The sequence below is a fragment of the Propithecus coquereli genome, unplaced genomic scaffold (assembly GCF_000956105.1).
Source record: "Propithecus coquereli isolate 6110/MARCELLA unplaced genomic scaffold, Pcoq_1.0 Scaffold38, whole genome shotgun sequence".
Taxonomy (NCBI): domain Eukaryota; kingdom Metazoa; phylum Chordata; class Mammalia; order Primates; family Indriidae; genus Propithecus; species Propithecus coquereli.
Genome location: NW_012149507.1, coordinates 4180211 through 4194778, shown reverse-complemented (window position 1 = coordinate 4194778; position 14568 = coordinate 4180211). Strand labels below are relative to the sequence as shown.

The following is a 14568-nucleotide window of genomic DNA, read 5'->3' as shown; positions in this document are numbered from 1 at the left end:
TCCTCCTCCTGCCTTATAAATTACATTTCTTCATTTACTTCTTTTAATATTGTAAACACAATTATTTTAAAGATTTTTTTATATTGTTCTATTAACTCTAGTTATTAGACGGGAATTCCCCTTTTTGCGATTCTTTCTCATGATACTTCATTTCCCTGATGGTTTCTGATTTTTACCTATAAGCACATCTGTAGTAGGTATTTTCTACCAGAGTCTTTCTCTCGAAGTCCCCATTCTTCGGGTTGTGTAGACAAATTACCGGAAGTGCAGGTCAGCTTGCTGTAGTTTCTCAGGACTCCTTGTCCAGTTAGAGTATTCTAGTCTCTGTTTCACAGATGGGACAACTCCTTGGCTTTATGCAAAGAGCTCTTCTCACACAGGTTAGCAGCTTCATCTTTTGACGTGTGTGAACATGATGTATTTGATCTGTGAACATTTGATGTATTAGCATGAAGACCCCAGCTTCTAATTCCTGAAGCTTCTGTTGAGTTTCAACGCCTTCTTTATCGGTTCAATTTTACTCTTGAACACTAGTTGGCTTTAAGTTTACTGTTCATTTCCAGCCCCCCCTTTTTTTTCTAACATTCAACAAATATTTATCGAATGCCTACTAATGTGCCAGGCACAATTTTAAGCCCTAGAGATTCAGCAATGAAGTAAAAGTAATGTCTTCGCCCTAAACGATTATACATTCAAGAGATTTCTTTCTTTCATGCTCTAAGTGTACTAAAAACATTTTTGTTCCATTTTATCCAGCATGTCTATATGTTTGGAGTGTGTGTGTTTGTGGGGGTTCTTCCTGCAGCAACTCAATCTGCAGCAATGCCTAGATGTCCCCCCACACGTGCCCCGCAAGGTTGAGAGGATGGTAATGCTCCTGGCATGCCTTGAAGACTGGAAGACTGTGAAAGTATTTTTTTCTTTTTCTTTTTCTTTCTTTCTTTCTTTGTTTCTTTCTTTCTTCCTTCCTTCCTTTCTTCCTTTTTTCCTTTCCTCTTTCCTTCCTTCCTTCCTTTCTCCCTTTCATTTCTTTTCTTTTATTTTGCCTGGGCTAAAGTGCAGTGGTGTCATCAAAGCTCACTGCAGCCTCAAACTCCTGGACTCAAGTGATCCTCCTGCCTCAGCCCCCAAGTCGCTGGGACTACAGGTATGTGCCACCACGCCTGGCTATTTTTTTTTTTTTATTTTTTGTAGAGATGGGGTCTCACTGTGTTGCCCAGGAAGATCTCGAAGCCCTGGCCTCAAGTGATCCTCCCGCCTTGGCCTCCCAAAGTGCTAGGATTACAGGTATGAGCCACTGAACCCGGCCTGTGAAAATATTTCTATCCACGTTTAACCTGAGAGGCAGCAGCGTGTAATTACCTGATAAGAAAATAAACTCTGGAGCCTAAATGCGTAGGCTCAAAACCCAGCTCAACCGTGTGCTAGTTGTGTGGTTTTGGGCAAAAATCCCTCTTGGTGCTTCTGATTCCTTGTCTGGAAAAGCAGCCCAATAATAGTATCTTCCTTATATGCTTAAAGAGAGGGCACAGTGCGCATAGGGCTTAGAACAGTAGCTGGCATATCATGAGTCCTTATTGATAGATGTAACACAAACATCAGTGACCCAGGGCCAAACATAATACTCTATGACTAGCAGGTCTTCAAGAGATACTTATTGTTGCCTTTATTGGCATATTTTGGTTTCTTCCATCTCATGCCTCATGGGTCGGGACTTGCTGATGAGATGCCCGGCGTCGTGGTCCGCCAGCATGGCTGGGCTGAGCTGTAAGCTGGAGCAAGGTAGGGAGCCCAGAAACCAAACCAGGTTCAAACCAGGGGTCTGTCTGAAGTCCCGTGAGGACTGTCTTAGTTTACTAGGGCTGCCATAACAAAGTATCACAGACTATGTGGCTTAAGCAACAACAATTTATTTCCCCACAGTTCTGGAGGCTGGAAGTCTGAGTTGAAGGTGTTGGCAGGTTGGTCTCTCCTGGCATCTCTCCTGGGTTGCAGGTGGCCACCTTTTCCCTGTGTCCTCACATGGTCTGCGTCTGTCTCCTAATCTTCTCGTAAGGATGGCAGTCACGTTGGCTTGGAGCCCACCCCACTGACCTCATTTTAACTTATTTGCCTCTTTAAAGACTATCTTCAAATACAGTCACATTCTAAGGTACTGGGTGTTGGGGCTTCAACACACGAATTTTGAAGGACACAATTCAGCCGTTACCAGGGCCGGATTAATTTTTGTTGACACCTCCGTTCTCTGGGAGCATTTATTGAAGCTCACTCCTGCGCGTACCTGTGTGGTTCGGGGATGTCTTCACGGTGCTGAGTGATTTCTAGCAGAAATACCCTTCCCCTCAGTGTAAAAATGGCTAACACCCGCCTGCTCATGGGAGCTCAGGTAACCGCTCCTGCGTCCTCAGAGCCTGTACCGACTCCCGTATTCCACCTTCTTCTTCGTCCTCACCTCCTCATGGGCCAAACAGCGCCTCCCCCCTCAGAACCCAGACACTAGCATGTCGTGTGTCTTCCTAGGAACGTGCTGCGGGTATCACGTCACGCATGTTGCGGTCCCTGCCTCGGCTGGCACGGAGCACGCTGAGGGCGTCTCCGTCTGATTCGTGTCTGTTTCCTCGCAGCGTTTGCTGGGCACGCATTTGTTGAAGGAATAAACGAATGGTAACAATAACAGCAACACTGGCAGACATTACACTGACAAGTTCCAAGCATCCCTGATCAGTAAGTGACTACTTTTAAGACATTACATGCTTAAAAGAACCTTTGTCAGCTCCTCAGGGTACCTGCGTTGACCGCCTGCTCCGTGGGTGGCGGGGGCACGTCAGGAACACGCGCTTCCTGCCGGGGCGCGGCTACCTGCAGCGGGAGAGGACGCTACGCGACAACGGTGCGCGCCTCTCGAGGACTCGTGCAAGAGGGCCACGGCGAAATGAATTGCGTTGGAGTTTTTTTTTTTTTTTTTTTTTGCAGTAACTTGCCTAATCTCTACAAAAACGACTTTAAAGGCTGTAGAAGCAAATATTTTCTGATTTTTTTTTTCCATTTCATATTAAAGGGAGTTCCCAGAAACTGACTCTTGTTCTGAATGATGTCTTTGTAACAAACTTCCTGTGTTGACAAAGGGCACACTGCATTTCTGTAACTCTGGCTACCATAGAAATGAAGAGCCAAAGTCTCACTATTTTAAGGTCTTTATACAACTTTTTTTAGAGTTCAAGATCCCTAATTTTTATTATGCTTGTGGCTCTATAATACACAGCCATAATACAATATAATATTACTGTAATACCACAGTAATAAACGATATCTTTCTATATGTAATATATAAGTAATATATTTCTGTACAATACACAATTAATACAATAATAATAATTTACAACTATATCTCTACGACATAACACTATAACAAACATTTGAAGTAATGTGTGAATTTTTTTAAAAGTTCTTCTAGTCTCTTGACCTATATATATCACTTGAAATTATTTACCAACAAAGGTCTGAGCACTTACTGTATATCTTCAGCCTTATGATGATAAATTTTCCCATTATTTTAGTTTTGTATTATCAAAGTAGAATGGAAATGGGACAAATTGACTCTGTATCTCTGCTAGGCGGGAGATCAATCAATCTGCTTCTTCATAAAAGTGGTGCAAATGTCATCCACTCAGATTCTAGTAGAACTAGGGACATCAAAATGTCTCTATTTTGTAAGCTGAAGTGATTTTAGCACGACCATATTTTAAAACACAAATAAAATTTTTCTATTACTCTAGCTAAAATGGCTTGTCATTACATTTTTACTTAGCTTTTCTGTTTCTTTGGTGCCTTATATTTAAAGGCAATGACTGCCTTCCACAGTGCTCAACAAGTTTTTGAAATGTTATCAACAATAATGTAATGTAGCCTAGATAAGAAAAATTGAGAAATATAAAATTGAGAAATATTCTAATTAAAAATGTCTAAATGAAGTAATCCGATTCTTCGCAGATACGAAGTTTATGTGCAGAAGCCAATACATATTTCTGCCTGTTCTCCCTTTCCTTCCCTCATCTCTCGCCCCCACACTCCTGAGCGGCTCTGTCCTGCCACACTTAGTGAGATGGAAAAAACCAGTTCCTCACCCCAGTTCACTTCCATGGCTGTGGGTGATTTTCCACTTACACTGGATGTAAACCTGGCTGCAAGGCAGGAATTTTAGGGATGGAGGCTGGTCAGCCTGTCATGCCAAGGGGCCTGGGGAAACAGGGCCTGACCCAGACCAGGTGCAAGTAAGTATTTGTCAAATGAATGAATGAACGAAGAAATGATGTCTTGTGTTTTTAAAAGCATGACTTAGAGGTAATTGCTTTCTCCTTCAGTTGTGAGAAGAAAACAAGGAATTGTTTTCATTTTCATCATTTCCTCACCTTTACTTCAATGCTGCTGGTACTTTCTCCTGAGAGGAGGATTTCAGATTTCTTGATTCTGCCCCAGCAATGAGTCGCTTCTCTTCTCTCTCGGCACAGTCTTCCCTTCCGTGCAATGAGATGACTGCTCTTGGCAATGCGGCTCCTAGTTTTGAGTGCGTGAGGGAGAGACACTTCTCGTGTGAAGTTCTGGTGAATGGGGCTGGGCTGCATGGGGAGCTTACGAACCGGAGGTGCCTGTACTGACAGGAGCCTGTGGGCAAAGAGGGTTCCGAGGCCTGGTTAGCTCTTCCCAGGAGGGAATATTAAGCTGTAAAGAACAAGGGGATGGCAAGAGGGGGCACATATGTGCTGCAGTTGGCGGGGAGGTCGGCTTGGAGAGGCTTTCTGTGGGCAGCTACTGGGCACATTCAGTAAGGGACATTGAGATAACTGCGATCAGCCCTGGAGCAGTCAAAATAGAGTCGAAGTAATAAAAGACCCTCTGATTCTGGGCCTCATCCCCCGGTCTCTGAAAGGAAACTCTTCACTTCTATCTGTCCCAGAGATGTGGCACCTTTTCTCCTGGCTTGAAACCAGCTCTTGGCAAGTAGAGTAGGTGGCTCTTATGTGATATCACAGGCACCAGTAACTCCTCTGGCTGCAGTCCTGGCCCTACCGGTTCTGCCCTTCATCCTTTTAAACATAGAAACGAGAGGGAAGAAACCATAGAAGGAAACCACAGAAACTCAAGACCAGGGGAGGGGAACACTACTTTCATCATTTATTCAAAGCGGGGCCTATTTTGTTTCCAAAGTGTTTTACGTTAAACTTGGTCGCATATTGTTCTCTCTCTTTTTCAGAATGTGAATATTTGTCCTCAGAAGTACCCAGCGTACGTGCATGAGCTTTGTGACAAGTACTATTACCCCTCTTGACACTGGACTACAATTAAAGTATATAAATAAAATGTAAAAAAATATTAAAAATCACTTAGGTGTTAATAACCATGAGCTAAGTTATTTTGGAAACTTCCATGTAAATTTTAGAGATTGAGATTTTAATTTCCATGTATCAGTTGATTCTTCAGAACTGTTTTAAATAACTTAAGACTTTTTTTTTTAACATAACTATCTCTAAGGCCCTGAGGTATAGGTCAAAGTGCAAATGTCTGAAGCCACTATGTGTATTGAGCCCGTGATCATCCATAAAATCTGTTCATTTTATCTAAATGTCTTGCTGTGGGTAAGGGAAGCTGGGCCATAGAGGAGAACACAATGAACACTTGTGAGTCTGTGCCAGGGGTACTGTTAATTCATAAATCACTTTTTCAGTTGATAGTGGTGGATACTTAGAAGTAACCAGAACATACAGTTTGTGCTAACAACAACACAGTGTTAGTCTGTACCGCAAATGCAGTACCTGGAAGTGTGGCAGTAACTGCCAGAGCGGTGAAGAAAATTCCTTATTCTATGCCTGAGAGAACGGAGTCTCAATACCCCTATTGTAAAAGATTTGCTGTCCTAACGTAGATTAACACACCACAAAGATGGGAGGAGTTTTGTTTTGGTTTTTATAATACACAGTATAAGAATTCAGAGTTCCCGGCACTTCACTCACATTTTCTCTTTTACTTATTCTTAGAATTCAACCCCAGTAATTGTGTAAACATCATCCCCTGCTGTGTTCTGGTCACACATCTCATATTGCCTCCTGCTCTTGCAGTCAGAGTTCTGATATCTGATATCTATCAGAGTTCTATCAGCTATCAGAGTTCTGATAGGTGATATCTTCTGAAAGCCGTAATTTCTTACCCCGAGTTGTAGATTTTGCCAAAATGCTGTATTCCCATCCCCTCTCCTCTGTCTTCGGGCAGCTCCCTTTTCAGCCACCCAAGTGTCCACCCGGGGGCTCAGGCCTGTAGGTAGGTGAGTCCTCCTGAGCAATCCCCGCTCCTTCGGCCCCTCTGCAACGCACTCCCGAGTCCTGCCCATTATACCTCCTAAAGATCCTCATCTGTGCATCCTCTTCTCGGCAGCCACTTTCATAGATGCAGCAAGACCCTCCTTGGTGGTCCAGCCCAGGGTAGAGTTGGACGCCCTGGGCTGGAGGGATGGAGGGGTGGTGAGGGCTGTCAGGGGCGAGCCAGCATCTATTCCCACGCAGCGCTGGTGAGGGGATTGGCCCTGAGGCCCGGGAACCCTGGCGCTGGCCAAGGTTGACGGAAGGAGTGCATACTTGGGTATGAGGCTGGGCCAGAGGGCTTCTGGCAGAGGTGCATCCGGAGCAAGAAGAAGAGACTAAAAATGAGAACAAATTCTATTTCATATTTACCCACATATTCACCAGTTCTGCCATTCTTCATTCTTTTCTAATCTGAATATCCATGTAGCATTTGCCTCTGTCTGAAAAACTTTATTTTATTTTTTAGAGACAGGGTCTCACTCTGTGGCCCAGGCTGCAGTGTAGTAGCACCATCATAGCTCAACACCGCCTTGAGCTCCCAGGCTCAAGTGATCCTCCCACCTCAGCCTCCGGAGTAACTGAGACTACAGGCACGTGCCACCATGCCCAGCTGATTTTTTTTTTTTTAGTGATGGAGTCTTGCTATGTTGCTCAGGCTGGTTTCAAGCTCTTGGCCTCAAGTGATCCTCCCGCCTTGGCCTCCCAAAGTGCTGAAATTGCAGGTGTGAGTCACCACGCTTGGCTTCTCTTTTGGCACTTTAAAGACCTTGCTGCTTTGTCCCCTGGCTTCTATAGTTCCTAGTGAGAAATCTTGTGTTAATCTAACTTGTGTTCTTTGTACATGATTTGTTGTTGTTTTTTCTCTGCTTTTAAGATTTTCTCTTTGTCTATGTTTTTCAGCAAATGTATTATGATATGCCTTGCTATTCTTCTGTTTCTACTTGTATTCAATCTTTTCTCTGGCTTCTTGAACCTATGGAATATAGTTTAATTGATGTTTTACGATCCTTATCTGCTAATTCTATCATCTGTGTCATTTCTGGGCTGTTTATATATATAATTTTCTCCTAGTTATTACTCACATTTTCTTGCTTCTTGGTATACCTAATTATTGTTATTATTATTTTTTACAATAGAGTCTCACTCTGTCACCCAGGCTAGAGTGCAGTGGCATGATCATGGCTCACTACAGCCTGGAACTCTTGGGCTCAAGTAATCCTCCTGCCTCAGCCTCCCAGGTAGCTAGGCTACAGGTGCATGGTGCCGTGCTTGGCTGATTTTTAAATTTTTTGGTAGAGATGTGGTATTCCTATGTTGCCCAGACTGGTCTCAAACTTCCGGCCACAATCGATCCTCCTGCCTTGGCTTCGTAAAGGATTATAGGCATGAGCCACCTGGCTAGTGCCTACTAACTTTTGATTAGATACCGGCTATTGTGAATTTTATACTGTTCAATAATGTAGTCATTTAAAGTGTGTTGCACTTTGTTCTGACACATTATTAAGTTATTGTAGCTACTTGATCCTTCTGAGGCTTTCTTTTAAGCTTTGTTAGGGTTGGTCAAGAGCAGCTTTTAGTCTCGGGTTAATTCAATCCCACTATTAAGGTGAGATACTTCTGAGGACTCTGCCCAATGCTCCATGTCTTACCAAGTCTTTTAATTCCAGCTGGTGGGAATGAGAACTATTTCCAGCCTGCGTAAGCTCCGAGAATTGCTCGGCCTACGACTGTTCAGTGGCTCTGTCCCTAAGCAGTCACAGAGCAGTACTCAGCCAGAGACCATCCGCAGTTCTCAGCACTGTCTCTGTGCAACTCTTTTCTCTAGTACTCTTTCTCACAAATTCTAGATATCTCTGCCTACTTGAACTTCAGTCTCCATCTCCTCAACTCACTGAGACTGACAGGTTCCCCTGGCAGAACTGCAGCCCTAACCCTCTGTCCAGGCAAGCAGCTGGAGCAATCACTTACTCTCCTTTTCTCAGGAATCACAGTCCTAGCCAGTGCCCCAGACAGCTGGTTGATGAATACATTTTGCACAGCTAGGGAATACAATCAAATTGGATATTTTCCTTGATAATTAAATACACTCACATTTAGTTTTGCTTTTATATAGAAATATAGTAAAGGAAAAAGTGAAAACAAAATAAAGTAAAAATCACCAATAATCCCACCCTACAGCTAAAACACTTGTTCACAGTTTGGTTTGTGCCCTTTTCCTCTTTTTTTCCTTGTTTCCTAGTTGTTCATGGTAGGAGGACAATTTCCATAACAGTGATCCTTTGTGGGTAGACACAGAAGTCCCTTGTAGTGTAGTTTTACATTTGACATTGACCATTTTTATGGGAATTCTTGGCTTGAGATTCCTACCACATGGTGCTATAAATGTGGACCCCGCGAGCATGCATTACTGGTTTAAGGAACCCATTAATTTTTTTTTCTATCCAGAACCACCCCCAGGCAGATGGCAAACTTCTGTATAGCTTCTCTATGTTAGTTGGTGATATTTTTACTATTGCCTTTTTTGTTTTGACTAAGCCACCCTTTATACATCCCAGATTTGTGCATGGGCATCACAACTCCAGTCCCAGGCTCTAGGGCCTATATCTAGGTAAAATCTGTATTTTTGCATTATGGCAGTCTGTGCATATTTTATTTTTATGTACTTGTAATGTTTTAGATAGTTAGCCTGGTAGCAGCTCAGCTTTGTGATTCTAACTTAAATTGTTTAATTGATTATAATTTTATGTTGGTCTTACTAAGTTTATATACAATATGAGAACATTTAAGAGAACCCCAAATTTTCCATACTTATATACTTAATTTAGTAGATAATTAAAGTTATTTAAGTTGTTGGGATGTTTTTGTTTAAGTCAGACAATAGTTGTACTTCAAATGGAAAGAAAATATATTAATTTATAAATATAGTTTAACAAATTAAAGGAAGTTTAGTTATGCTATAAAAAGCAGCCCTAAATTTATTTTTAATGGCTAGACTTTTAAATAGAAAAATAAGATTGCAAAGCTGAACTTAAAGGATTTGGGAAGATCTGGGTTTTAAAATTTGTGACTTGACTATATTTCATATTTATTTTATAAAACTAAACTCAGAATAGTCTTTTCTGTGTGGCAATATGATCCCCTGAGTACCAGTAGCTCACATTTAGCAGGTTACAGATTCATAAATCCTTACGTGTTAGTAAGTACCTTCAGCACCGTTAAACTGATGGGTCTAGAGTTTCAGTTATATTTTCCCTGTAGAAATAGCAGCTTTTTACCTAAGCTATTAAATCATGGCTTCGTTGGTTTAGTTTGGTCATTATAATGGCTGTAATCATTCTTATAAGCATTTTATTGAGAAATCTCAGCTTATAGAGCTCTGAATACAAAAGCCACTTCCCTCACTGAATGCAACCGTGTCCCATCAAGTCCCTCAGCTGGACAGCAGGGATCTTAGCGAGAGCACACTTTGACTTCATACGCTTTCGTGCGATTTCAGAATTTGGAATATACTGTTTTAGAATTTTGTTTTCATCTGATTCAAAATCCTTCTTGCTTTCTCCCCAGTCTGGGCTCCAGTGGGTGGAACTGTGGGATGGGGCGGCAGGTTCTACTTGGAAACACCCCACTTTTCCTGACTCTGTGGCTGGCTCTCGTGAAGGGTGCACTGGGGATTCTTTGCAGAGTCTTAGGTGTCTCTCTCCTGCACAGCCCCATGGCATGGGAGAGTGGCCACTGCTTGACCCTTTTCTCCTCTCTTTGGATCTCCTGCAAATGTCCTTCTGGGGCCACTTGCCCAGAGGTAGCCCTCTTGCCGAGGCAGGCAGGACTGCAGACTGCTCAAGGCCAGCTACGTTCCACGTGGCCTGCTGGACCCTCAGCAAACCCCGTACTTGCCATGCCTGAGAGTGAGAACACAGCATCTCGCTCCTGCCTGGGGTTCAGTGAAATAGCAGCAGCATCGGGCGCCTGGCCGGACAAGTGAACTGGCAACCGTCAGAGGAGAGGCAATTTTCAGCCCTGAACTTTGTAAAGGAGAGAATGGGTAGGAGCCCTCCAAATTGTGCAGGGAAGACTCTTGCCCCATCTCCTACCCTGGGCAGGAGAAAGAAGAGGAAAAAACTTTCCACCATGACTATTTTCCCAGAGTGGGGTGTGTGTGTGTGTGTGTGTGTGTGTGTGTGTGTGTGTGTGTGGTGTTGGGACAGGGGAGGACCAAACTTCCTAAAGCAGCTGCTGCTGGGATGCTGCCTCTTGGCAAACCCCGCAGGAAGGAGGCCCCAAAGCTGGCAGTTTTCTCAGTTTATAATGAGGGCTTTTTAGTGCCTTTTATTCTTAGCTGTGGGCCCCTAGTCACCAATTCCGGCACTAGGCCCCTCACTCCATCTTATCACATGTAACTGACACATTACAATCAATTACCCTGTGTATCTTAACAATGGAGCTGGCTTGATTGTGTGGAAAGCTACCAGATGTGCAATGACCGTAATTTCACACCTCTGAGCCTCAGCCGACCCCGGTGACTTATGTGATCAGGCTGCAGAGGTACTGCTTTACCAAAAGGAATAGAAATCAGAAGATGTGTCTCAGGAGGTGTCAGGGAAGATACAGCAGAGGCCGCCCAACCGAGCAGCAAAACAGCAGGCATGTGAGAAACACTGTCGGGGAGGAGGAAAGATGTGACAACTGTTTATTCACACCGAGGAGGTTCCGAACCACGAGATGCCAACAGAAATGCACATCACCACCCTAACAATACATGAAACATACCGAAATGTACCGACGGGCTTCACAACTGCTCAGATCCAAACTGTTCCACAGCACATCCTTCTGCTCTCCCACCATCATTCCATGTCCCTCCAGCTTTATTCTGGTGTTTTCCATAAAACTGTTTCCTAATATTCGTGTTGCCAATGATATTTTCTTAACACATAATTTGTAGAGAAAGAAAACCTATTAGTTTGTGCTTTTTTTTATACGAATAAAAGACATGACAAGTTTTCCCCTAAACCAGCACAAAATAGGGAGGAGAAAGCTTGAAGACTTCCTCCTCCTTAACCCAAACCATCCTCACACCAGTGGCACAGGTCAGCTCAGCTCTCCTCGGCTCTCCTGGCGCCCCCGCCGCCAGGCTCCCGTCACTTGGCCTTCTTGCCGCCCTTCTGGGACTCCAGAGCAGCCTTCCTGGCCTCCTCTTCTGGGATGAACACGCTGACAGTGAAGTCACTCGTCTCTGAGCCGTACTTGTTCTTCACAACCAGCCCGTATTTGCCAGAGTCAGCGGTGGTCACGCCATTGATGGTGAAGTAGGCCGTCTTCCCGGCCTCAAATTTGAGGTTGCAGTGGTCATCTGAGGCCAGGAGCTTCTCGTTCTTCAACCACGAGACTTCGGGACTTGGGTCGCCCCACACGTTGCAAGTGAGATTAAGGGCCTGTTATAAGAGGGAAGGATATAAATCAGATATACTGATCCACCTTCAAGAATCTTGCTGGCTGGCAACTTGGCATGACCAGAGGATAAATAAAAACTTCCCGGACCAGGGTTTAAAATAGTTATGTATGTGCGCCCGTGTGAGTTACAGTTGGAAATAACATCTAAGGAGGTCTCTTTAAGTCTGAGGCTTTCTGGGTTCTGGAATGCTTATTATCCAAAACACATGAAGCGGTTTGCTTCTCTTTTCTGCCTCCACTTTCTCTTTCGTAAACGAAGAGATGCCTTTTGCTCTAATGTGGCATTTTGGGCTCTGTCTCGGTAGAGAGATCTCCCCGTTGCCATAATCACCACCTGCCCTCTTTTGCATTTCATTTATCCCGGCAGCAGAATTGTAACAGCTGCTTCAGAGAATGTCATTAATTTTCAAATTCCACTTTCCTCCTTCTACTTCTCTCCTCAGACCCCATTCAACCTGTTGCAGTTGCAGAGGTGCACCACCAAAATGTATTCCCAAAGAAAATATTCCCCCTCGTGCCGAAACATTCTTATTCTAAAAGATGGATATTTAGGTCTACAGTTTTACTTTACTTTTTTAATTGAAAAAAATTTTGATCATTGTAGATTCACATGCAATTGTAAGAAATAATCCCCTGTATCCTTCAGCCAGTTTCCCCAGTGGTATTAATAACATTTTACAGACCTGTATAGTACAATATCACAACCAGTACATTGACATTGATCTCGTTTCGATCTCCCCAGTCTTACTTGTACTTATTTGTGCTTGTGTGTGTGTTTCATTCTATTCAATTTTATCACTAGTGTAGGTTCATGTATCTACCACCACAGTGAAAATACAGAATACTGCCATCAGCACAAGGACCCCTGTGTTGTCCTTTTATAACCACATCCACCTCCCCCTCCAGCTTCCCAGCCCTGTTCCTAACACCTGGCAACCACAAATCTGTTTTCCATTTCTAAAATGTTGTTACTTCAAAACTATTATATAAATAGGATCATATAGTATGTAACCCTTCAGAATTGCCTTTGTCATTCAGCCTAATTCCTTACAGATTCATCTGAGTTATTGCATGTACCAATAGTTTGTCCCTTTTCACTGATGAGTAGAATGTCATGGTGTAACTGGCTCTATGGACAAAAACACTTTTTTGTAGTTCTCTTATGTTTCAAGTTCCCAGGCCAGTAAGATTTGCTGACCAGAACTTTGTAACTTTCTATTTCACTGATCCATTCCCTTTTGAGTTATTTTTTCCCCCCAGAAACAGCAGAGTCTCCTCAAAGCCACAAGATAACTACAAGGCCTTACACAACCTGGTTGTCCAGGGAAGACAAGAAAAGTGACACCCCACCACAGATCGTGGCCAAGGACCCACGAAGCAACCTACTCCCCACATCCCGTCTGCACATAAGATGAAAAGAATGACCAATATTAACCCCTAGCTCATTATACTACCAAAATCTCCACCCTGGAAGGGACTTATCCACCATCTTTTATCATGCGGCATATGTACTAGCATGATTTCTCACTGCACTTGCGTTCCCTGCACTCCACCCCAAACATGTAATGATGCTCACTCACTTCATGCATTATTCTTTTCACCTCTAGAAAAAACATTTTTGAGGCATATTTGAGGCAGATCATTCCTCCCACCTCCCTGCTGACGGTTGACATGTCCTCTGTAATAAATCTCCTTTCTTCCTTGACAATCCTTGATGTCTCAATAATTGCCTTTCTATGGGGTGAGCAACAGAGGGAACCCCCCTTGCAGGTTCATTAACAATGGTGTGTATATGCCCAAAAGGGTTGTCTGGGCCTTTTCCAGTTTGGGGGCTGTTACAAATACAGTTGCTATGAACAATAGTATATAGGTTTTTATGTGAACATATAAGTTTTCATTTCTCTGGGATAAAAGTACAGGGGTACAATTGCTGGGTTGTATGGTAAATGCATGTTTTGTTTTTCTCCAAAAATTGCCAAACTGTTTTCCTGAGTGGCTGTACAATTTTGGTTTACATTCCCACCAGTAATACACAAGTCATTCAGTTTCTCCACATCCTCACCAGCATTCATTGTCAGGTACTATTTTAAATTTATTTATTTATTCATTTTTAGAGACAGGGTCTTGCAGTGGCACCCAGGTTGATGCAAACTCCCGGGCTCAAGTGATCCTCCCACCTGAGCCTCCCTAGTAGCTGGGACTACAGGTGTGCACCACCATGCCGAGCTATTTTTTTATTATAGCAGTTCTGATAGGTGTGTCATGATATTTCATTGTGATTTCAATTTTTATTTTCCTGATGGCTAATGATGTTGAATTTATGTCACATTTTAAATTCCATTCTTACATTTTTTTCTTACTAAAATCCAGAAATTATGAAGAAAGAACTAAGGCTCACCATATAGAGAGAAAAGGCTATCCTTCCAAATATCCTTCTAAAGGGCCTTATGTGATCACTTGTTACCTCTTTTGTAGGTGTATCATTTCAAATCGGATAGATTAAGAAATCTGTTTTCCTCACATCGCTAATGAACATATCTTAGTGAATTATTCTACAAACACATTTCAGCAAGAAAAGTGTGAATCAAACTATTGCCATTAAACTTATCTAAGCAGACCAGTTGTATGATTTCGGAAACTGTGATTACTTGAAGTTAAAACTTTTAACAAAATCAAACAAAAACTCCCAAACACCTTAGGCATCATGGAAAACTCTTACCCATACTCCAGATTTGAGTTATAGATTACAAAACGCTTGCACGTACAT

The 14568-nt window shown here is 42.9% G+C and overlaps 1 protein-coding gene across 1 annotated transcript in view; it reads right to left on the bottom strand.

Annotated features, from left to right (window-relative positions):
* Positions 1-11305: 11305 nt before the first annotated feature.
* MYOM1 (myomesin 1) overlaps positions 11306-14568 on the bottom strand; it is a 184578-nt gene continuing 181315 nt past the window's right edge. The window contains exon 36 of the mRNA XM_012652075.1: positions 11306-11782. Within this exon, the coding sequence (XP_012507529.1) occupies positions 11489-11782 (294 nt within the window). The 3' untranslated portion in view covers positions 11306-11488. The remainder of the gene's footprint in view (positions 11783-14568) is intronic.